The sequence below is a fragment of the Spermophilus citellus genome, assembly GCF_964194105.1.
Source record: "Spermophilus citellus genome assembly, chromosome: X".
Classification (NCBI taxonomy): Eukaryota; Metazoa; Chordata; class Mammalia; order Rodentia; family Sciuridae; genus Spermophilus; species Spermophilus citellus.
In genome coordinates this window covers 34,305,521-34,330,978 of record NC_138190.1, presented here as the reverse complement: position 1 = coordinate 34,330,978, position 25,458 = coordinate 34,305,521, and the positions used below count along the sequence as shown (strand labels likewise).

General features: G+C 37.7%; 1 protein-coding gene across 2 annotated transcripts in view; it reads left to right on the top strand.

Annotated features, from left to right (window-relative positions):
* Positions 1-25,458, top strand: part of MED14 (mediator complex subunit 14) — a 69,598-nt gene that overhangs the window by 29,302 nt on the left and 14,838 nt on the right. For both annotated transcript variants that reach the window (XM_081276826.1, XM_081276825.1), the window contains exons 13-23: positions 2,071-2,230; positions 5,011-5,205; positions 5,577-5,711; positions 8,575-8,651; positions 13,034-13,194; positions 13,286-13,432; positions 14,246-14,337; positions 15,501-15,653; positions 15,965-16,234; positions 19,980-20,120; positions 24,001-24,112. In XM_081276826.1, coding sequence (XP_081132952.1) covers positions 2,071-2,230; positions 5,011-5,205; positions 5,577-5,711; positions 8,575-8,651; positions 13,034-13,194; positions 13,286-13,432; positions 14,246-14,337; positions 15,501-15,653; positions 15,965-16,234; positions 19,980-20,120; positions 24,001-24,112 — 1,643 coding nt within the window. The remainder of the gene's footprint in view (positions 1-2,070; positions 2,231-5,010; positions 5,206-5,576; positions 5,712-8,574; positions 8,652-13,033; positions 13,195-13,285; positions 13,433-14,245; positions 14,338-15,500; positions 15,654-15,964; positions 16,235-19,979; positions 20,121-24,000; positions 24,113-25,458) is intronic.

Here is a 25,458-nt window from a genome sequence, read left to right as displayed (position 1 = left end):
TCTATGTCCTTGCTAATGCTTGTCATTGTCTTTGAATATAAGCCTCTTGCTAAGTGTGACTAGGTATCTCATTGTGATTTTAATTTACATTTTCCTAATGACTGATGATATTGAGCATCTGTTCATGTGATAACTTCTTTATGTTAGGCAACAACAATGAATTCTAGAGGAAAAAAATGAAAACACATATCAAAATATAAGCTCCAATTCTCATTACTAGAGTCAACAGACATAAAATTGCATTTCAGTAAATAAACTTAGAACAAATGTAAGAGGAAAAAAGAAAATTATAGTAACTGCAAATTATCCATACAATGCAGGCAATTAGTGTAGACCATCACTCTGGTTTTGGTTCCACAAATCAAAAATCAAAGTAACAAAACAAAAAAATCAAGAGTAAAATAGCAGTTCAACATATACTTTGAAAAGACTACCTTGTGTATCCATTTGCATTTTTTTTTTTTTAAAGAATTTAACCTTCAGTTGATAGAGTGCTTGCCTTGCATGTACAAGGCCCTGGGTTCAATCCCCAGCACTACCAAAAAATAAAAAATAAAAAAAAATAATTTAACCTTTATTTTATTTGTTGTTGTTTTATGAGTTGCTGAGAATCGAACCCAGAGCCTCACTAGTGCTAGGCAAGTGCTCCACCACGGAGCCACAACCTCAGCCCCTCATTTGAATTTTTGATATGGCAAAAATCTTGTTTCTTGCTTCTTTTAACTGATTTAGGTTGGATTGATAATACCAATCATGAGACATAATGTATATCTATCTTAATTGTGTTTTGGGGGGTTTTGTTTTTTGTACTGGGGATTAAACTCAGGGGACTCAACCACTAAGCCATGTCCCCAGCCCTATTTTGTATTTTATTTAGAGACAGGGTCTTGCTGAGTTGCTTAGTGCCTTGCTGTTGCTGAGGCTGGCTTTGAACTCATGATCCTCCTGCCTGTGGTGCTGGGATTACAGGTGTGTGCCACCGCACCCAGCTTCTAACATGGTTTTAATGCACATAACTAGTATGTGATTTGTACCACATGCAGTTCACTGTGCAAATATAATAGCACCCAGACTGATCTATGGCCTTTCAATAGGCGGGTGAGTCTGGTGATCATGAGCTTAGACACTTTGGCATTGTTATATTGCTATGAAAATTCTAACATGGTTATCTCATTGTGCTGAGAATTTGTGAACCAGTCATTTTATCCCTTTTTTGCGTATTTGATTATGTGGTATGCTAGCATCAAGGATAGATAAACAAATAAAAGGAATAAGAATACTCTAGTAAAAGCATCAAAGTGAAATATGGGGACTTCCCTGAAAGTGAGGGGGGGAGGAGGTAATTAATACTTGTACCTGCTTGATATACCAGGCATATATAATATAAAAACTAGAGGTATTTATCTTCAGTGATACAAAAAAAATAAATAAATAAAAGAAAAACTTTTATGCTTATTTATTGTTTTTCTGTTTCGTTTTATGAATAGTTTAGACATTTTATAAAGAATGTTGATGTTAGTTTGTGCTGTCTTTAAATAGGAAATCTGCAATTTCTTATAATAAAGTGAACTAGTAACTCAGCCTTACAGTTAGTTTTGCCTTATAAATAATCAAAATCATTCACATCACAGTTTAAACTTCTTAAACTAGAATGAGAACTAACAGTCTAATACAGAACTGTGATGAAATAATTCATTGATATGGTCATGTGTCCTTTTAGTAATTCAGTTAAATATCAATTGATTGGTGTTTTTTTGGGGGGGGGGCAGTACAGGGAATTGAACCCAGGGGCGCTTAACCATTGAGCCACATTTCCAGCCCTTTTTTAATTTTTTATTTTAAGATAGGATCTCATTAAGTTGCTTGGGGCCTTGCTAAGTTGCTGAGGCTGGTTTTGAACTTGGGATACTCCTGCCTCCGCTTTCTGAGCCACTGGGATTATAAGTGTGCACCAGCACACCTGGCTCAATTGTTGTTTTTTTGTGATCTTCATTCTATTTGTAAATCAGTAACATGCAGCTAATCAGAAAAGTATAGTTTTATGATGTGTTTTATCTCTTTTAAATTAAGGTTTTGGCTTGGACAACAGCGTTGCAAACAATCTATAAAACATCTGCCTACAATAAGCAGTGAGACATTGCAGCTTTCCAATTACTCTACTCATCCTATTGGAAACCTTTCTAAGAATAAGCTGTTTATTAAACTCACCCGTCTTCCACAATACTACATTGTAAGTATGCAGAAGGGTGATTAGGGGTGATCAAGTCCATTAATTCTGTTAATATCATGAATAATTTATTGTTTAATTTAATTTTTGCATATGAATTTTATTGGACATTTGACTTTTTTTTTTGGTTTTTTTTTTTTTGGTGGTGCTGACGATTGAACCCAGGGCCTTGTGCATTCGAGGCAAGCACTCTACCAACTGAGCTATATCCCCAGCCCTGAACATTTGACTTTTATGTAGTGATTCTCAACCCAGCGGGTAGGGATCGGGAAAGGGGATAAGTCGGGCTTTGGTTGGGGAATTTAAGGTCGTCTCCATCTCTCATTCTAGAATCTTTCCTATATTGATTTCTAGTTTCTGATTAGATTGAGGCATCTCCTCTATTAGAAGGAAAAAGTTGAGAGCTACTATTATGAAGGTTTGGATGATTGGGTGTCAGATAAATTTATTTGGTTTAACTGAATATGAACTTATTTAAAGCAGCCTTTTAAATATGGGCTGGTTGATAGAGCTTTTTTTTTCTCATCTCTAATTGAAGGCATATTCCATGGTTGATTGAATGTACATTGCAGTATACAATAAGATTCTTTCTTTTTAATTTTTACTCTTCCTGGGTGTTTTCCAGTTGGTTTCTTTGAGGTCTTTGAATTGGTTAGAATTAGAAAGCATTTGAAATATGAACTCACTTTAATACATTCCTTGCTTGTAGAAATTTCTTATATACCAAATAGATACTTTTTCCTAAGAATCTAAGGTATTCGAAATTTTTAATTCACGATGGGAGTGAATTTTTTAGTTTTGAAAGATACTATCTTAAAAAGATAACCTATGGCTGGGTGTGGTGGCATAGTCCTATAATCCCAGCGGCTTTGGAGGCTCAGGCAGGAGGATCTTGGCAAGTTCACAGCCAGCCTCAGTAATGGTGAGGAGCTAAGCAGCTCAGTGAGACCCTGTCTCTAAATAAAATACAAAATAGGGCTGGGGATGTGGCTCAGTGGCCAAGTGTCCTTAAGTTCAATCCCTGCCCCCCTTCCCCAAAAAGATACCCCGTGTAGGCTGATATATCTCTACATAGACTTATAAGTCTGTCATTGATATTTTAAAACACCTGGTGTGGAACTAGATGTGACACACAACAAAGGGCTATTATTTCAGTTCTCAGTGAACTGCCTAGCCCATGAAGTGATATCGTGCCTGGGAATACATATAGGTTTTTTAATACGCAACCACACACAAAGTAAAATTTGAAAGTTGCATATATTTTTCATTTTTTGACCTTATTTAGCATCAACAAATGCTCAGGTTTTAGTGTCAGTGACCAGTGGTAAAGCAATACTTTATAGGTTATTCCAACATTGTTCAGATTTATCACTTAGGGGTGATATGTTCATAAACATGAAAAGAACTGCTACCATGGACATTAAGAACAGAGGAGGCTGAATGCGGTGGCGCACACCTATAATCCCAGAAACTTGTATGACTGAGGCAGGAGGATTGTGAGTTCAAAGCCAGCCTCAGCAACAGCGAGGCCCTAAGCAACTCAGTGAGACCCTGTCTCTAAATAAAATACCAAGTAGGGCTGGGGATGTGGCTCAGTGGTCAAGTGCCCCTGAGTTCAATCCCAGTTCCACACCCCGAAACAAAAACAAAAAAAATAGCCATCTCATATAGTGGATAAGAGCCAGGTTTCTGTAGCCAAACATTTAGCGCGAGTCCATGGCTTCTTAGCTGTAAGACTTTGGGCATGTAACTTACATTGTCATACCTCAATTCCCTCCTTAAAAAAAACAAATACATAGGAATCTTAGGATTAAAAGTGTTCACGTCTAGGGCTGGGGATGTGGCTCAAGCGGTAGCGCGCTCGCCTGGCGTGCGTGCGACCTGGGTTCGATCCTCAGCACCACATACCAACAAAGATGTTGTGTCCGCCGAGAACTAAAAAATAAATATTAAAAATTCTCTCTCTCTCTCTCTCTCTCTCCCCTCTCTCACTCTCTCTTAAAAAAAAAAAAAAAAGTGTTCACGTCTATAAGGCACTTTGGATGGTCCTTGGTACATACCATTTTAAAGTAGTGCTGATGTTTTGGTCCTCATAGTGTATAGTTGAAAACCGGGGTGGGTTTATTTTTATATTCTTCCCAGTGAGAAATAGTTATCATTTTTCTCTGCCATAATGTAGAATGTTAGGTGTTTTAATGGATATAGGGAGACAGCAGGGCAATTTAAAATTGATACTGTTCTAGAAAATCTAGCAGCCGGAGTAGACATAAATTGTTTTTTCAGTTTATAACCTGAAGCATGAATATCAAGAACACCTACTGCTAATAATTTGAATGTCCCATTTGCTATGGTTTATGATTGGCTTACTTAGATCACTCTTTAATCTGGTCTGTTTTTTAAACAACAGTATATATTTACTAGGAATGCTTTTTGACATCATGATTGATTTGTCTGTATAAAATTTATATTAGATGTATAATTCTGAGCCATACTTGTTATAAGGAGAAAATATCTAATGCGTCTTTTTTTTTCTTTTTCTTTTTTTGTACTGGGTATTGAGCCCAGGAGTGCTTAACCAGTGCCACATCCCAGTCCTTTTAATTTTTTATCTTGAGACAGGGTCTTGCTAAGTTGCTTCGGCCTCACCATATTGCTGGGGCTGACTTTGAACTTGCGATCCTTCTGCCTCAGCCCGTCGAGTCAGTGTGATTCCAGGCGTGTGCCAACACCCATGGCCCAACACTTAATTCTCTGAGTCTCATTTCTGATTTGGGCCTTTTTAGGTTGTGGAGATGCTGGAGGTTCCCAATAAACCTACACAGCTGTCATACAAGTACTACTTCATGTCCGTGAATGCCACCGATCGTGAAGACAGCCCTGTGGTGGCACTTCTGCTGCAGCAGTTCAAGGAAAACGTCCAGGACTTGATTTATCGTACAAAACCTGGGAAACAGACTAAAACTGGAACCAAGCGTAAGGTATGATCATATACAAAAGTGAGCATAGAATTTATATGAATGTATTACCTTTTTTGTGTTCTTTACCCCCCCTTTTTTTTTTAATATGGAAAAGATAAGATTTTTTTAAAGGGCAGCAGTGGAACTTAAGTAACAATTCTCTATATTCTCTTGATACGACTGCTTCTTTTAATTAATTATACACCATTTTCCACAAGCAATTTTGTTAAACACACAGTATTTTCAACTAAATTATCAATGCTTAGGTTAGTATTTGCTCAATAAACATTTGTTGAAATCATTAACATTTGTTTTGGTTACCCTTGAGTTTTGTGACTGCTTTGATTGCTTTACTGAGTTGCATCATCTGTACTGTTTTACTTGAATTCTAGGTATGTGACGATCCATGTCCAGTAGAATCCAAGAAAACCAAGCGATCAGGAGAAACGTGTGCCTTCAATAAAGTTCTAGCTCACTTTGTTGCCATGTGTGATACAAACATGCCATTTGTAGGACTTCGGTTAGAGGTAATTTTTTGGAATGATTCTCAATATTCTGTATGAAGGAGGGTTTTTTTTTTTTAAAAAAAAACTCATTGTAAAGTTATGTGGATTTGATTAGGAGAACCAGGATGGTTGTCATCCTGTTCATTTTGGGAAGGGTAGGTCTACAAGCAGCCTCTCATGGTATACATGTAAAACATGGCTTAATTATTTCCTTTCTGTATTCCAGATTCTGAGCCTTCTGCTCTTTATGTAAATGGAAAGTAAAGTCTTCCCAGTTAGAAAAATGGACAGCTTTTAAGAATTTGCACCGTACTTTTACATCTTAGTTGGAACATTTGTTTAAGCCTATTAGAAATGGTTATTTAACAAAGGGGCAGCTCTCTTTTGAGTTGGTGAAGATGGGCATATTAAGTACTAATAAAATGGGGCTGCTTTCTGAGAAGCAAGTGAGAAAGAATATTAAGTCTTTTCTTTTATCACATGGAAGAAGCAATGGACTTAAGCAGAATCAGTGTCTTTTAAGAATATATAGTTGTGCAGTCAGTGTGATTCCCAAACATGAAAGTAAAAGGTGGCTGGGGTTGTGGTTCAGTGGTAGAGCACTTGCCTAGCATGTATGAGGCACTGGATTCAATTCTCAGTATTACATATAAGATAAATAAAATAAAGTCCATTGACAACTAAAAAAAAAAAAATTTAAAAAAAAAAGAAGAAAAAGAAGAAGAAAGTAAAGGGAGGTTAACAATCTGAATTTTTTGTATTTCCAAAAAGAGGTTTGGCTGAAGGTTGGCTATCCTTCAAAAGTTGTACACTTAGACCCTAATTATTTCCCTCTAGTGTAAAGTTTTAGTTTTTGTAAAAATCCTCTTCTCTATAAGTTATTGGTAATGAAGAAGAGACCTGGAAATATGAACATGGACTTTTTTGGTTGGGCTGATGATGATGTTCTTGGGAAGATATTTTCAAAATAGCTTTCAGGCCTTCAGATGGCTTGGCAAACCTTTTCTGGAAAGGGCCAGAAGTAAATATTTTAGGTTTTGGAGGTTACACAGTCTCTGACAGCTACCCAAACATGCTGTGGTTGTATGAAGCAGCCATGGTTGATATTTAAACAAATGAGCATGGCTATGTTCCAGTAAAACTTGACTTATAGAAAATAGGCAGTGGCTGGAATGGTCCCAGGAACTGTTCACCAGCCCCTGCTTCAGAGGGCTTTGGGATCTGCAGGCAGAGAATAAGGTGTGAAAATGCAAAGAGCAGCAGTAGCCCAGAGAGAAACCCAAGCCCAGAAACAGGCACCTAAAATAGGTCCTCATGTCCTTGATGGCCCCCAGCTCCTAGAACTGTGAGTGAGCTTGATGAATGTCCTTCCTGGCCCTTCTGTCTGAGAACTGGCCATAACTCCTAAACTGTACAGGGTATTCATGTTTCCTATTTACTTACCATGTTCTTGGACTCTTTTATCGGTCATTTAGATGGATTATATGGCTGTCACTTAGTTATTACCTTCGTAGTCGGAAGGGAGGATACATGGTGCTAGGACAGTGCAGTCAATGCATTTATGTCCTCTCTTCCCCAAATATAGACCAAAATTTGCAAGAATGTGTGTTTGCAGGCCCACCTAGACTGATGCCTGTAGACATATGTCTTCTCTTTACTCCTGTATTGTATATACATGGGGCACGTCAGAACATTCTATAATGCTCTGTTGAACTTGGTCAAGCTTGTAAAAACTCACTCTACTTTTTCTTTTAGTGAAAATTCTAGCTATGCTATGACAAAAGCAAGCACCTTTTTATGCTTACAGTAATTTACACTGAGATGAAAAACTAAATCTAACCTCACTGGGGATGTGATTTATGGAATAGTGGCAACATTTGAACCATCCCACACTTTATTTCCCTTTGAATCTGAACCTCTACTGCCCAGCAGCTGGTGTTTTTGAACCTCTGCCCTTCCCAAAGAGCAGGCCTCAGTGAGTTACTTAGAGCCACCCTAAATTCTTTTTGGAACAAGGTAGGTATAAATCCTCGGTCGTAGAAGACCCAGCAATGTCACCAAAGGTGGCAAGTATTTCTTTGGTGGATCCAATGGCTTTCTGGCATACCTTAGCAGCTTAGGGTTCCATGGAAGGGTTTCAGCTGCCATTCCTGCGTTCGTCGTGTTAACTGACTTTCTGACTCCTCTAGTTGGGAGAAATTTCTTTGGGAAAAGGCATAAATTTGAAATTTATTTTCTTGAGTTTCACGTAGAAAATGACTTAATAGTTCAAAATGTATTTTGGCAAATTTATAAACTAAAAAATATGGTTTATGATTAGGAATAAGATACAACTGTTGTGACTTAAACTTCATTTGGAATAAACAATAGAATTACACAAGAAAAATTGCCTTATTTTTCTGTTGCTTCATTTGGGACTACCAGAATTGAGTCTGGATACTTTTTTAAAAATATTTATTTATTTATTTAAGTTTTAGGTGGAAACACATCTTTATTTTACATTTATGTGGTGCTGAGGGTCGAACCCAGCACCTCGTGCATGCCAGGCAAGCATTCTACCACTGAGCCACAACCCAAACCCTGGATTACTTTTGACTCACTAAAAAAATTAGGTTAATCTCCTGAATTTTGAAGATTTGCCACCTGTGGAGACGTTTTGAAAAAACTAGAGACTCTGAGGCAGCTTTGAGTTTCACTGGATTTAATGAGTTTCCCAAGGAATCTAACAATGGGGATTTGCTCATGCCTCATAAGGTTCTAACTTTGGGAAAGTCTGGCTGTAAAACAGATGCTACCAACATAGAGACACTAATACATAGTAAAGGCAGCTCCTTTCCTTTGTAAAATTAATGGTCTGTTAAAATGTGTACTTTTGTCTTTCCAGTTATCCAATCTGGAGATTCCGCATCAAGGAGTGCAAATTGAAGGTGATGGCTTCAGCCATGCAATTCGCTTATTAAAGTAAGTCCCTGTCATGTGTCTCACTTGGTACCACATGTGGCAGTCACAGTGCCAGAGCTGTTCCCTCCTTCCATTAAAACAGTAGAACCTGCAAGTGTCATAAGTTTCTGTGTAGAATAACTAATGTCTGGGGGCACATTCTCTTTGACTTGTGGAGTGACCATTCAGCACCACTTGATATTTTAGGATATCTCCTTCGTGTTTCTTTAATTCATTCAATAGATATTTACTGAATGCAGCTGAGTGTCAGGCTTGACTTGTGATAGGATACTTCGGGTTCATAAAGCAGGTGGATGTGGGCCAGTTCAGAAGGTAGGAAAGGTATACCTCAGAAAGCAACAGTTATGCTCAGACTGAAGAAGCTGTGAGACTTAGCCAGAGGAGGAAAGGGAGGCGGGGTGGGAGTTTGAGATCCTTACCAGAGGGGACAACTGCTAATATGAAGGCTTAGAGGCCAGAGAGAGCTTGCTATCCTGGAGCTGAAGGGAGTTCAGCATGGCCACAGGTAGGAAAGGTGAGACTGGAAATGGAAGAAGGAAGGATCAGGTCTCATAATTTGAACTTGATCTTTATGGCACTCAAAAGCCATTAGATGATTTTAGGCAGAAACTGGCATCATTAGATAAGTGTTTCTGAAAGCTTAACCTGATAGCGATGTGGAGAATAAATTGGAGCAGAAACCAGTTGCTGAACTGGTTCACATCAAGTTATTGGTAGCTTGGCCTGGGGTAGGTTCCACAGGGACTTCAGACATGAAATATGAAAGGGTTGGTGATTCAGTTGATTGATGTTGGAGGTGAGAATGGGCAAGTGGCCAAGATGCTTCTGAGTTTTATCTTGGTCAAATAATGGATATTGATGGTGTTTTCTGAGATAAGGGACACAGTAGATGTGAGTTTGAAAAGGCTTTGCTAAGTTTCAGGCCCTAGACATCCTTTGAGCCAGAAGGGGTGTATCTCAAGCTCAGTTAACAGGTCCGTGCATAAGTAGATAAAGTCAGAATCCTGGATTGAGCTAGGGCAATAAATTAGATCGCTGGGAACAAGTATACAAAAGGAGATGAGCAGAGGGCTTGGTTCTAAGTGGCCAGAGGACAAGGAGCTGAAGGATGCTTAGAAGTGAATCTAATGTGGTCATCTTCACTTTACACAGCCATGCAGGTGAATGTGCAGTGCTAGAGTACCATCTTTGACATCATCCTTTTTGGTCCGGAAAACAGGTTTTTTGAGAGGGCTCTCCTACCGGGACCATTTTATTGTTTCTTAGATGTTGCTTGATGTATTTTATTAATATAAGAACAATTTTTATAGAATTCCTCTGTCTGCTAAGACATGGGTCTGTAAATTTAAGTAATAGGGCTTTAATTTTTGTTATGTGGGTATTTGCTTTTGTAGAAGGTGGAAAGGGCTACCAGATAAGGGTGAGCATAATGTATGTAATGGTGCTCACTTTGGGTCCTAAGAGTTGAAGAAGTAGGATAGCTCCTCTTCCTAGCTGACCATCTTAACACCATTTCTACACAAAGTTTGTAGGAGATAGAGCTGGTCTTACAATGGACTTCAGTAGGAAAATGCAATGTGTTTTAATTGCATTTGATTTTGAATTGCTTTGCCTTAAATGTAGGTTTCTTTTTTCTTTTTACTCTTCCTGGAAACTACAGATAAGTCAGTGATGTTAACATTTGTGATCTATTCTCCTTAGTTATATTTTTCATGATTTATAAGATTTTTTTTGGGGGGGGTACTGGGGATTGAACTCAGGGGCACTCAATCACTGAACACATCCCCAGCCCTATTTTGTATTTTGTTTAGACACAGGGTCTCACTGAGTTGCTTAGCGCCTTGCTTTTTGCTGAGGCTGGCTTTGAACTTGCTATCCTCCTGCCTTAGCCTCCTGAGCCAGTGGGATTACAGGTGTGTGCCACTGTGCCTGGCATACAAGATTTTAAATACCTTGTTCTTAATCATTTTTTCAAGAGAAGTTTTAGAATTCCCTTTTTTCTTTCACATAAGAATCTTATCTATGGGGGAAGCACTTCATATTTTTTAGCTTCATTTAACAATGATTTTTAAATAAAATTATTCATTCTGGCTTTTGATTTCTTTATTTAAACTTATAGGAAAATATATAGAAATGGTTAAAGTAAAGATATATTTGTCTAGTAAATGCTGTTCATTATCAGGATAGGGTATAGAAATGAAGAGAAAAAAGTAATACTGCCTCTGATTTTATTAAATTAAAATCCTGCACAGATCTAATTGGTATGTAATTGCTCTAATACATTTAATCTTGAGAAAATTTTCTCAGCTTTTAGTCATAGATTATTTTCTATTATAGTCTTAAAAATGAATAAATGTGTTTGGGGATACCTTAGTGCAGAGCACTTGCCTAGCATATGCAAGGCCCTGAATTCAACCCCAGTGCTGAAAAAAAAAATTGGACAAATATTTTATAGGTTCCATGAAATGGAGCCAATTATATCTGTCACAGATTAAGAAAGTGACACAAAGTGCATTCCAGGGTCCAGCTGTCCCTGAGAACATAAATTAAAAGGAGTCTTATACTTACCTTAGTTCTCACTTCAGAAGATGTTGGCTTCTGTGTTTTCATTTTCTAACCAGGTGGATTTCATGAGAAACCTCCTTAATGTAAAAGGATGATAATGTAATGCATTTATATTTTCAAACTTGAGATGAAATATCTATCTGAATTGGCTGCTTTTTATAACTTCTATGAGGAGGGTTATGTCATGAGGGGTAAGGACAAGCAAGTCCTCAGTGTACCTATCAGTTGAAGAACGTGTTTGCAAAATATGCAATTCTTTCTTGTAGTGATACAAAGAATATGGTATAAAAGATTTAACTTTTGAAAAGCTTTTGAAAACTCTTGATGAGAAGATGTGATAGAAATTTTGAGTAAATTTCTAGGGTACATTAATTATATTTTAACATTGTATATTTACATAGCTTTCTTTTCTGCCACACAACGAATTTCATTGATTTATTTTTATGGTCTGGGGATTGAACCCAGGGCTTTGCTCAAGCTAGGCAAGTACCTTCACTGAGCCACATCGCCAGCCCACATGTTTTATTTTTACTACATGCAATTCTCTTTTTTGTTCTCTTTGGTTTTTCATTCTAGGTCAGGGGTTCTTGACCCCAGGGCAGATTTACCCTTCAGGGAACATTTGGTAATCTTTGGGGATATTTTTGGTTATCATTAACTGGGAAGCGGGGGTGGAACATGCTACTGACCTCTAGTAGGTAGAGGCCAAGGTTGGACAAGAGAGGACAGCCCCCTCCCCCAATAAAGAATTATCCAGCTCCAAATGTCAGTATTGCTAAGATTGAGAAACCTTGTTCTAGGTGTTATATTCTGAATAAGAGGACTGAGCCAAGATTCTATATTTCTGATTGCATTCATTTTGTTTGCCTTTATGTAGATAACCATTATGCCACATCTGAGAATAATGTGTAATTACTGTATCACCTCAGTATTTCATCCATTACTAAAATAGTTCATAAACAAGTCAAATATATATCCTTCTGATGTTTTATGATAAAATTAAATAGTCCATAAAGCTCTTGAAGGAAAATGCTTAAGTAGGTATTTTTAAGACACCAAAGCTACTACACTCCTCTTGTATATGTGATATATATGATAGATATATACACAGTGTGTATGTTCAATTAGTTCATACATGTTAAGCTCCATCATAATAGGGTTACCTCTATAGAGAGGAGGTGAAGGGAGGATCATGCACCCAGAATTTTGTCAAGGCAATTCAGCCAGTAAACCAAGATTTGCTTTTACTACAAAATGATATTAACATATATAAGTACTTGCTCTACCAGCCCCAATAAACATTTGCTGTATATTATTTTGTCATTTTTCATCGGGTAATTTTTTATTTTATAGCTGGGAAATTGAAATTCAGAGGGGTTAAATGTGGCTGAGACAGAATTAGAACGAAAGACCCAGATTCCAAAGTCCTTATTCATTGTAGTATATTGTCCTATCTTCAGAGGGTGGTTTTATAAGTATTTTGTTCTCCTTAGCTTTTTTATTTTTTTTGAAGATGTTCCATAGAATCTATATTGTTGATTTATTTTCATTCTGTAGAATTAAAGTCTTTTTTTTTTTAACAATATTAGAAAAACACTTATTTTACTTTGTTAAAGGGAGAGGTCCTAATTCAGGCTGATATGAATGGAAATGGGTTAAATACCATTAGTTGCTGTGAATTGCTTTCTTCTTTTGCAGAAAGTATCTAGAAGTAAAACTAAACTGCAGCTCTAATGTCACACCCTGCCTGTCATTGTGTACATTGTGCTTTCTCTTTCTGTGTAAAGTATACTTCATATATTATTTTTCATCACCAGAATTCCCCCCTGTAAGGGTGTAAACGAGGAAACCCAAAAAGCTCTGGACCGCTCTCTTCTTGATTGCACTTTCCGATTACAAGGTAGAAATAATCGCACGTGGGTGGCAGAGTTAGTGTTTGCAAATTGTCCACTTAATGGCACTTCTACAAGGGAACAAGGTGAGATATTTCACACCCTTTGTTTTTGCATATTTCTGAGCTTTTTTTTTTAAGTATTGATTACTATTAATCTTCTCATTTAATCCTGTAGGCCCATCCCGACATGTTTACCTGACCTATGAAAATCTGCTCTCTGAACCTGTTGGTGGTAGAAAAGTGGTTGAAATGTTCCTTAATGACTGGAACAGCATTGCACGATTATATGAATGTGTGTTGGAATTTGCACGTTCCCTACCAGGTACATGTAATCATCATCATCATCATCATCTTTTTTTTTTTTGGTACTGTGGATTGAACCGGGGCACCTAACCACTGAGCCATATTCCCAGCCTTTTTTATGTGTGACAGGTCTTACTAAGTTCCTGAGGCTGACTTTGAACTTGAAATCCTCCTGCCTCAGCCTCCTGAGTTGCTAATCTTCCTTTAAAAAAAAAAAATAATAAAATAAGAATCCCCCCCTTTAAAATGGTAAAGCATGCACAATGTTAAAAAAAAAATCAAAAGTATGTCTAATGAAAATTATGTCCATTTTACCTCAGACTTCAATTTCCTTCCTCCAGAGGCAACCACTGTTAAGTTCTTTTGCTTCCAGAAATTTTTATAGAGAGATGTGCCTGTGTGTAATAATCCCTGTGTGCTATAGTAATACGATACTTATTATTATGTGCCATGCCATATAAAAAAACAATTTCATTAACGTTTAATCTTCACAATCGCCTCTGAGGAAGTAAGTGGTTATTATTCCTCATTTTTACAAATGAAGAAGGCAAGTCATAGAAACTAAGAACTTTGCTAATGTTCATATAGCAAGTAAGTGGCAGTGCTGGAAATGGAACCCCCCTAGCTGCTGTGCTAGAATGTCTCAGTATATCTGTGTCCTGCCCTGGCTCCTTTTTGGAGAAATGGAAGTATATTGTCTATTTATGCCTTTTTTTTTTAAACTCAATTATGTAGAGACCTTTTAATTAGGCACATAATATTGCCAAAGTGCCCTCCTTTTCAAATTTATAAAGTGTACTATTAATCTCCTTCTTGTTTTCTTTCTACTTAGACATACCTGCGCATCTAAATATTTTCTCAGAAGTTCGTGTTTATAATTATCGAAAACTTATCTTGTGTTATGGAACCACCAAGGGAAGTTCAGTAAGTCTGAAGTCCCTCTCTTATAAATCTTTGTAAAATCAAGAACTTCAGAAACATGAAAACTGCCTTAAAATCAGTAAGGGCTCAAGTAAAAATGAGGGATAAAGTGGTAAATTTTAAATGTTTTGTTGACATACATATACTGTAGCATACTATAAAGTTTTCATACTCTTCAGATTGAAAACAAAAATACCCTCTTAGATTAGGCATGTGATCTTGAAGAGTTTTGGACAAGATAATGCGCTTTTGGTGTTCCTATTTTTGTTTTCTTCACTGATTCTAGGTCTTCTTGGCAACACGATTGCTGAAAGGCAGAGTATATCTGAGTGAATATAAACAATGTAGTATGCCTTTGCTTTGGGTCACATGAATGTTATTGTTTGATCCTATCTTTTTAAAAAAATTTTTGGTACTGGGGATTGAACTTAGGGATGCTTAACCACTGAGCCACATCCCCAGCCGTTTTTTATATTTTATTTAGAGACAGGGTCTCACTGATTTGGTTAGGGCCTCACTAAGTTGCTGAGGCTAGCTTTGAACTCGTGATCCTCCTGTCTCAGCCTTCTGAGCTGCTAGGATTATAGGCGTATGCCAATGCACCTGGCTTCCTATCTTAACTTTGAAGGTATTCCCTGTAATCTAGTTTTTTCTTTTTTCCCTTCCCATATGTAAAGTCCTAGAAATTTAGTGTAAAAATTCAAGCAGCTGGCTTTTCTCTGGGCCTTCTTCACATCAAGTCATATCAGAAATCATTTGAGTGTTTTCAAGTCTATTAACTAAATGCATCTGTGTTGGAGGTGGCTTCTTTCTCTTTTACAACAGTGCTACGTAGTTCATGGTACCAAGAGTGTGACTTTTCCTTCAGTTCAAGGGAAGAATAGAAAATGAGAAACACTAATGATAATTATCAAATAAATTTTAATCAAAATTACTGCTTTAACATATTCTCTTTTTATTTTATATAGTAGAAGAAGGTAATACATGCATGTTCAGGGGATATACTGGTCCACAATAACAACACATCTGAAGTTTGAATCCCATCTCACTTAATTTTCAAAAAATGTCTCATTTGGATCTTTGGCATTTTGCTTTTTAAAACACTTTACTCTGTGTTTGACTCATAACTTTCCCAGTTTCTGAAATGTGCGATCTCTTTGATATAGATTAGTATCCAGTGGAATTCTATCCACCAGAAGTTTCACATTTCTTTGGGAACAGTTGGCCCAAACTCAGGTTGCAGTAACTGTCACAACACCATTCTCCATCAGCTTCAAGAAATGTTCAACAAAACACCAAATGTGGTTCAGTTATTACAGGTAATTCAAGTTTTATTTTCTGTCTAAAATATAAAATATAACTTTGACAGTTTCTCATGCAAAACTCCTCAAAAAAATCACGTGGAATCATTTGTTTTTATTGATTTGAATGGTACCTGTGTCTTTTATATCTTGAACAGTTCTTTGGGAATTTTCTTTGATCAAAGCAGAAATATGATCTAGTTTGTGTTCTTTTCCAGGGCTAGTTTACAGAAAGACATTGTCTTATTCTTGACAGTTATATATTGAAATTTTTAGGCTTTAGCACTTGTACAGGAACTGGCTTCTCTCACTATATTTGTTTCTTATAGGTACTATTTGACACGCAGGCTCCATTAAATGCCATCAACAAACTCCCCACTGTGCCGATGTTGGGCTTGACCCAGAGAACCAACACTGCCTACCAGTGCTTCTCCATTTTGCCACAGTCGTCCACCCACATCAGACTGGCCTTCAGGAACATGTATTGCATTGACATATATTGCCGGAGTCGAGGTGTCGTGGCAATACGGGATGGTGCCTATAGTCTTTTTGATAACAGCAAATTAGTTGAAGGTTTTTATCCTGCACCAGGGCTAAAGGTAATGGACTTAAGCATTAGAGTATGACATAGTCAACTTAAAAATTACCTCTAAAACAATTTCTTTGAGAGAGAAATAATGGGGAGAAGCAACAAAGTCCTGTTTGAATTTAATAAATATCAATGTTAACTCATCATCTCTGCAAGTTTTTTCTGAGGGAGCTGAAAGTTCTGATGAAATGCTGTGCCCATGTGTCCGAGGTGATGAGAAGTTCTATATTTCCTTACCCGCTGACAAATAAGGTGGAAGATGATGAAGAACGCCATATTTGCTCTTTGAAACTAAGAAATTTAAAAAGTTGTCTTTATCATTGATTACTGGAAAAGTTTCATCATCCGTTCCACTATGATGCCTTCCAAAAATGTGACATCCTGTGCCACAGCTGCTGGAGATTCTCATGGGATGGCTCAGTTGTTCATGTTTATAGTTTAAAGTCAAATAGTTCCAGAAGGTGGGCCAAGGATGCAGCTTAGTGGTTGAGTGTTACCCTAGCATGCGTGGGGCCCTGGGTTCAATCCCCAGCACCAAAGGTTAAAAAAAAAAAAATTTCAAGAAGGCTTATTTTGAAGAATAGTCTTCTGCAACCCACTCTTGCTATTTTCCTGCTCTTTAGACACAATTCTCTTGGAATTTATATCCATATCTCTAAATAGCATGCTTACAGTGCTGTTTGTTCACCTTTGGGGTCATTATCTGATTCTTACCATGGGAAAGGAGGATTTATGTATTTATATATTTATTTATTTATTTATACATACTACATACATATGTATCCCTTCCTCCTGCTTCAAGTACATAAATGCATTTTTTCCCTTCTGTCTTTAAAATATGGTTGGATGGTAATTATGATTCAATCATTTTTAGTGTTCATATTATTAGGACTATATAAACACTGTTCTACCACAGCTTACTATTACTTTTTCCTTTCTTGCTCAATATTTTATTTTCCTGGAACTATTCATTGGTTCTTTTTTCTGGCGGAGCTTTCTCTGAACTTCTCACTAACTCAGCTTTAAATTCTCTCCCAGTTATGTAACTCTCCTCTTGGTGCATTCAGACTCTACCAAATACCTCGTGTGTTTCATCTTGAAGATATCTCTTCCACAGTTCTCTGACCTGCTCCAGTTTGGACTGGTAGCACTTCATGGCCTTTTTACAGAGTTGTGACACAGGAATCTGTCACAGGATAAAGGGGGCGATTTCTTTACTTCTGTCTTTTGTTGCGTGCCCTGTGCCTGGGACCCCACCTTGGTTTACTTTGCCTTAGTTTACTTTGTTGTTTGCTGGCAGACCTCCTATACTAGCTTCTTGGGAGAAGGTACATGGTAGGTTAAATTGAACACAGGAGCTTATTTGAGACTGCATTGCTGCGAGCGCCTTCAGTTGACCCTCATCTAATTGAGAATGGCTAGGTTCAGAATTCTGGCTGCAATCATTTTCTGTAAAAATTTTGAAGGCCTTGCTTCATTGTTCTCTAGTTTCCATTGTGATGATTGAGACATTTGATGCTCTTCTAATCCTTGAACCTTATGTGACTGAGTGGGCTCTTTCCATCTGAAAACTTATTACCTTTTTGCACTTGGAAACTTATTTGTATTATTTCTGGATTCTTTCTTCTATTCTCTATTAGCTCTTTTTGGTAACCCTACTATTCTGGGCATCCTAGACTTGCCCTCTAATTTTATTACCTTTTGTTTTTACCTCTTTGTTTCTGGGAAATTTTTTTTTTCCTTCCAATTCCCCCCACCCCTTTTGTTGTGGTGCTGGGGATTGAACCTAGGGCCTTGTGCATGCGAGGCAAGCACTCTACCAACTGAGCTATAGCCCCAGCCCATCTTCCAATCCTTTTTTTTTTTTTCTTTTCCGTCAAGATTTTTTCTTTTGCTGTCTTTTAAAAAAAATGTTCAAAGCTATTTTTTCTTCCTAAATGTTCATTTTATGACATCATGTTCTTATATAGCTACTTTATCTTGCCTTACCTCTTTTCTTCCCACATAATCTCCATTCTTTTTTGTGTGTGGGGGGTGTGGTTTAATCTCTTTCATGTTAGTGTCTTTCTTCATATTTTAAATGATTCTTAACTCTGCTGTTATTTAAGGGTAAGATTGTATCTTCATTACAGGATGACCTGCCTGGGCCATTTCTTAGGGAAACTCCCAATATCAGTAGCTTTAGGTCTTTTTATTGGGTTGGTATGAGTACCAAGATGTGAGTGTCCAGATCTCCTGAATAAATGGTATACATCTAGCTCTTAATTTGGGCGAGGTCAAATGAGAGATGAATGCTGGGCACAAGCCTATAATCCCAGCTATTCAAGAGGATTAGGCAGGAGGATTGCAAGTTTGAGGTTACCCTGAGCAATTTAGCAAAACCTTGTCTCAAAATAAAATAAAAAAGGGTTAGGGATGTAGGTTAATGGTAGAGTATTTATCTAGCATGCTTGAGGCCCTGGGTTTAATCTGTAGTACCACAAAAAGAAAAAAAAATGCAGAAAAAGAAAACTAATACTCTTGACTTGACTTTCACTGTGCAGACTTTAATCCCCATTTTTAATATGGTGTTCCTTTCCATCGATCCTGCAGTTCCCTAAGTCAGACTTCCTCCAGCAGGGTGGAGATCAGCTGAGCTCACTGAGAATAGCAAGGGTCTGGAGGAGTTTCAGAGTTTCTTAAAGAGACTTTCACCCAGTCCTTCTGGTTTTAGTGCCACCTGCATCCCCATTTCCAGAGGTCTCTGTTGTTGCCAGTTCCAATGTGTCTTGAGGTTCTGGATGGAAATAGCTTTGCTTGTTGGCCTTCCCCTGCGGCCTGCTTAGACTTTCTCGCATGGGATGGTTCAGCCATCTGCTTCACAGCCTGCAGAATGTATTGCTATTTTTTCTCTTCTCCCATTTTTTCTGTCTTTGTAACTTACTGCTTTAGATTTTTTTCCTTGTAAGTTTTAGTAGGGTATTGAGAGAAGATGAATGTGTGCTGCAAATTCATTATGTTTAATTTAAAGTCAGGGTCAGGTTGTGTACTTTTGTTAGCCCTTTGATGATTCTGCTTAGCTTATGATCTACATTTTTTTAAAAAACTGGCAAATTGGGCTGTATTAAAAAAAGTCTGTGCTTGGGACCCAAATTTCAGTTGCCTTGCTTGTTTGGTGACATATTCTATAAAACAAAGTTGCTCGAACATCATTTAAGATTAAATCATATGGTTTAAAGAGCCCAAAGTTGGATGAATTCTCCTTTAGTGTTCCTAGCTTAAAAAGGGAGAACTCTGACTAAATGGAAAATTTTGCAAGTTACTTAGGTGGCCAACATACAACTTTTAATTTTTCCCCCATTTCTGGGTCAGAAGTTAATAAAAAAATATTTTGACCTGGTGGCAAGAGGTTCTGGAGGATGTTTTTTTGTTTGTTTGTTTGTTTAAAAGCTGCACTGGAGGATGGAACCCAGGGTTTTGTACATGCTCAGCAAGTGCTCCTCCACTGAGCTGTCCCTCCAACCCAGGGTATATTTCAACTTTGTGCTTGCACAGTACTAATTCGTTATAATTTTTTTCACTTAGATGTTTTTATTGTTTTTAACTGTTTTCCTCAATTACACCCCTCCAAAATTGGTTGTCTCTCTTCCAGGTGGTCTTAATAATAGTTTTCAGGGATGGATACGATATGTTTTGTTTCTGTTAAATTATTCTAAATGATTAAAAATATTTTAGTAAAGTCAGGTCATCTAAATTTTTCTTGTTTGTATCTGTAGACTTTCCTGAATATGTTCGTTGACAGCAATCAGGATGCTCGAAGAAGATCCGTAAATGAGGATGATAATCCCCCGTCTCCTATAGGAGGGGATATGATGGATTCATTAATGTCACAGCTCCAGCCACCACCCCAGCAACAGGTAATGCCTCCCAAGTTCCAAATGGTGTCAGTTTGCATAGCATCATAGGTTGCACAGATATCAGGGATTCTTTGTTGAAAAGCAAAGGATGTTCTTTGTGGGCCTCAGATAGCTGGGCAGTCCTTATGAAAAAAATAGTGACAGAGGGAGATGAGGAGGTTCTCAGTGACAGGAAGTGAATGGTGTTAGTAAAAGTATTAACTTCAGGTGGGGATGTGGCTCAAGCGGTAGCGCGCCCGCCTGGCATGCATGCGGCCCAGGTTCGCTCCTCAGCACCACATACAAACAAAGATGTTGTGTCCGCAGAGAACTAAAAAAAAAAAAAGTATTAACTTCAGACACTTGGGCCATTCATGCACTTAAAATGATGTGATTCTAAGGATGGAAACATTCTCTGCAAGATCTCAGGAGATCCTTGGGCAAGTGTCCTTACTATGTCTTGAAACATAGCTGTTAGAGCACAGAGCCAGGCATGGTGGTACAGGCCTGTTATCTCAATTGCTTGGCAAGCTGAGGCAGGAGGATCCCAAGTTCGAGATCAACCTGGGCAACTTAGCAAGACCCTGACTCAAAAATAAAATAAAAAGGGCTGGGAATGGAGCTCGGTGATATAGCACTCTGGGCTCACCAGTACCACCACACACACACAAAGCACAGAAGAGTCAGATGTCTAGTGAGATATTTTCAGTAGAAACTGTTGCAAAGATAAGTGTACAGATTTCAAGGGTTCTGTCCTCAGGCCCCTTGGATAAGCCATGTTATCAAATCTTAAAAACTTTCAGATCTGTGCTATCACCTGTACATGTCTGGGAATTGAACGGGCCTTCAAACCAGCCTTTGTTCTCATGCTGACTTTCCTGAAATAGAGGGTGGCCGGTGATCCTTTACCCTTTTAGTAGTCCTGGGTGACTCCTTAGCCTGGAAAAGACTCATTGTGACTATGCAGAGGTTTCCTATCTCTAGGCTGGAGCCTTCAGTGGCTCCATTTTTAGTCATATGTGAACACATGACATGTAGGTAAGACACTCTGGAACATCTTTGAGATTTGGTTGACAAAAAAGCTCACTGCTTCTCATCCAGAAGCCTCCTTGAAACAGCAGTCCTTAAAACCAGCATTGTGTAGAGAGTTCACTCATTGTTTTTATGGGCTAGCTTCTAGTCTGGCCACTTAGTGATTGCAACTTTACAGTGCTTGCATCTTTGACAGAGTACCAGACTCTTACCAGAAGGAGGGTTTTCTAGAAAGTATATTGTTCCTGGCAGCTATTTTGGTTTCTTTTCTCCTTTGTACTTGCTTCCATTCTTGTCCTTCATGAAAATGATGGAAAATTTATGAAAGCCCCACATGAGTGCCTCTCTGTAGCCCAGGTGTGGGGCTGTTGTGACAGACTTTGACTCACATGAGATGCTAGTCCTCCAAGGATGCTGAGACATGGTGGATGGAAAATGCCTTGGCCCGGCAGATGCCAAAGGACCTTTTGTTCTTGTAGAAACCACACTCTTGCATTGTAGGTCTTTCCTGTACCTGATACGTGGCAGGGGGTGAGCCACATCTTAGGGAAAGATGTCACTATGATGGGCTGGCTAGTGACCATAGCCATAGCAAGGGTAGTGTTACTTGGGGAATGAATAGAGAACATGATTCATCTCTCCCTCTCCCAGATATGTTGCTCATTGGCTTTTTTTTTTTTTGTAAGGATTTCTTGTCATTTAGAAATCATTATCTGCTACAGTAAGAGCCTACAGTGCTAGTGTATTTGATATTCTGATTTTGCTGAAAGCTCTCTCTACCAGTAGCATTTCATACTGAACATGAGCTTTTTATCTAGAAAAATAGTTATAGACCAGGGCAAAAGGATTAGAAGTAGTTAGGTGGGGAAAAAGTTAGGATGTTCCAAAAAAGTTAGAATAATTTGTCACTTTGTGAAAGCTCTAGGATTTTGTTTTTTCTTGTTCTATATTCAACCTGTAGGTAGATTTTTTCATTGATTGCTAAATTAAAAAGTTTGACATTTAATACCAATTAGAGTTCTTTTCAAATAATATTCATATGCTGTGGCTAAATGTATTTAGTTAGTTTCTTTGGCTCTAGGTACTTTTTAAGAATTGAGCATTTTATTGAACAATTTTAGTTTTCAATTCCTTTTTGTTTACTGGATATCTATGTTATATTCTTATTTGTAAACTGTTAATCTCTTTGATAAGACAGGAAGAAAAAATGTTCATAAAGGGTTTCATGTGCTTGAAGTGAGCAGGTAGCTTTTCTTCTTTTATGTAAAACACACGTTTAGTCCATGAAAAAGGAAGAAAATATAAAAGCTTAGGAATGTCATAGTTTTAGTTATAAGATAGCATTATTTGAATCTCAAAAAAAGAAAGGTACATTCTGCATTATTGGATAAAATATACCCCCAAATGTATGATTTTTGTAGCTTGTGAATTAGAGAGCCTGAATTCTATAATTTCTTTCAAATAGTTAAGGAAGAATCAATAAGGGAAAGGGGAAAAAAAAAGACAACCTAGTTTTAAAAATGAACAAAATATTCAAGGCATTTCATAAAAGAGGATGTCCAAATGATCAGATGTACAAAAAAGATAGTCAAACCTCGTGGCACCACAGAATACAAATTTAAAGCCACACTGAGATAACACTCTACACCAACAGAGAATGGCTTTAAGAAAAACAATTGATAATTTGTGCCAAAATTTGGTATTAATAGCAACTAAAACTCTCATTTACTGCCAGGAAGTGTGTAAAATGCTGCAACTGCCTTGTTGTGGTGTTTAGCAGTATTCCAGGGTGCTGAGGCTGAACATTATATACATAACTCTGATTTAACAATTCTGCTCTTGGGTATATATGTAACTGGAACGGATCAAAAAAACACAAAAATGTTACAGCAGCAACATTCAAAAAACTATAAACAACTTGAGCATTCAGCAATAGTAGAATAAATGAATAAATTGGGGTCTATTCATACAATGGAATTTGTTACAGAAATGAGAGAATAAACTACTGCTACTTGCAACATACTGGATGAATTTCGCTGAGATAATGTTAAAAGAAGCCAAACACCAAAGAGTACATTCAGTATATTTATGAAATACGAAAATAAGACTAAACTTGACTGATGGAAGTCTGAACAGTGCTTATCTTTGGGGAGAAAATAAAGAGATTTGGCAGGTGGTGTATAGGGAGGTCTTTGGGTGCAGGTAATCGTCTTTGGTGTCTTGATCTTGGTAGTTAACATTTTTAAAAAATTCATCCAATATGTTTCACATTTATCCATTTTATTATATGTAACCTATACCTCAATTTAAAACATCAGACTAGGAAGGTAATTAGATTATCCTTGGTTTTTTATTACTGGAGATCAAGGTAACTAGAGGTCAGTTTGAACTACTGTATTTCATTGACTCTAAACTCCACCAAATATAGGATGCAGCATTTTTATGTGCTTCTAAAAGCAAGAACAACACACTGCAAATTAAACCGACATTCCAGGTGTTGAAAATTATATTCTGATTTCAGAAATCTGAGAATGTATAGGAACACGCCTTATATGCAATGAAGTGTTGGTAAATGGTAGAGATAAATCAGTGATATGGATATGGTAGACAAAATGGGCAAAAAATAACCTAGATGGATAGAAGTGGTGATGTCGCAAGGTCAGGAATGAGGATGTTGCTATTTGAAACACCTTTTGAATGAGTTTTTAAAGACTGTGTATTTTTTGGGACATTTTCATATGTCATATTTCCTGTTGGGTAGCCAGTGAAGTGTGTAATTGTTAATACCGTAGCTATAGTGGAGGAAAGCCACACTCTTATATTATCTAGAGTCGGCCATTTTATCAACGTTGAATTTTCTTCTTTTCAGCCATTTCCAAAGCAGCCAGGAACATCAGGCGCGTATCCTCTTACTTCACCCCCCACATCTTATCACAGCACAGTTAATCAGTCTCCCTCTATGATGCACACACAGTCTCCAGGTAAGGTATTACTTATTCACTTGTCATGTTCAGCCTTCAAATCCAGAACACACACACACACACACTCACAAACACACACACACACACACACACACACATACACACACACACACATATATACACACACAGAGAAGAACTGTGCATGTGGCCTCAGGCTTCAGAGAGAATTCCCTTTCTAGTCTATGGCTCAATACATGCCTTGCATTCATTATAGCAAGGTTGTAAAAATCTGTGTTCATGGTTCAGGAGCACTTTAAAAGGTTTGAATTAAGTGGAGACATTGTCATCCAGAGCCAAGGGGTACTAATTACAACATGATCTCTATCAGAGGTCAACAACCTGAGGCCTGTGGGTCACTTACTGCCCGCTACCTAGTTTTGTAAATAAACAAAGCTTCCTTCTACAGTAACTCCGTTTTCCAAGTCTTAGTACCTGTGAAGATGCCTGCTCCTCAGGCCCCAGAGTTAGGAGGTGCACATCTTGTTAGTCTAGACAAAATGGCTTTGTGGGCAGCTCTGTGAAGTGCGCTGTAAAAGTGCTTGACAAATTTTTACTTTTGATTCAGTGATTCAGTGGAGTACCAAGTGCCAGTTGGTGCTAGGGGTTCAGTAGGGAGCCAGATACTGGCCCTGCTCTCCAGCTTAGCTAGCAAGGAAGATGGGTATCAGATTTCTTGTGGCTGGTGACCCCCTTGCCTGCCAGCTTCCATACTTAATCTGTTCTGCATCAATAATGATACAAAGTATGATGCTTTTTCAACACAAAGTTTCAGCATACAAAATGTCATGTAATGTGGGATGTAATAAGCAATTAAATAATTTTTAAAAGCACGTGTGTAGTAAAATCCTTTAATTCAAATATATCAGTCTGGTCAACTAAAGAATACATTGCCATTTGAAGATATTCTAGCTTATTAGAAAACAGGACAAACATAGAACTGATTTGTTTTTAAAAGAGACAAATCCAACAAATGCTTTCACTTTTTAGTTTTCACATTGTAAAGCAAACTTTGCAGTGTGCACTTTTTTCCTTTTTAAAATACAAAAAAAAAACCCCACTTTCATTTATGTATAAGTATATATGAGAAACTTGTATTGACCAGCAGATAAGAAATATAGGGATATCACTTGTTTTTAACCAGCTAATTGCATTTGTCAAAAGGGAATAATATAAACCATTTTGCTTAGAGGTATTAGGAGAATTGAATTCCCGGAGGTCTTTAGTCTTTGGCCCAGCACTTGGCTCCTGCCTCTTTGACCAGCCCATTCAGGATCTGCTTTGTTGTCCATATTGAGCATCACCCAGGCGACTCACAGTCCTGTCACATCCCAGCCCCACTATGTGTG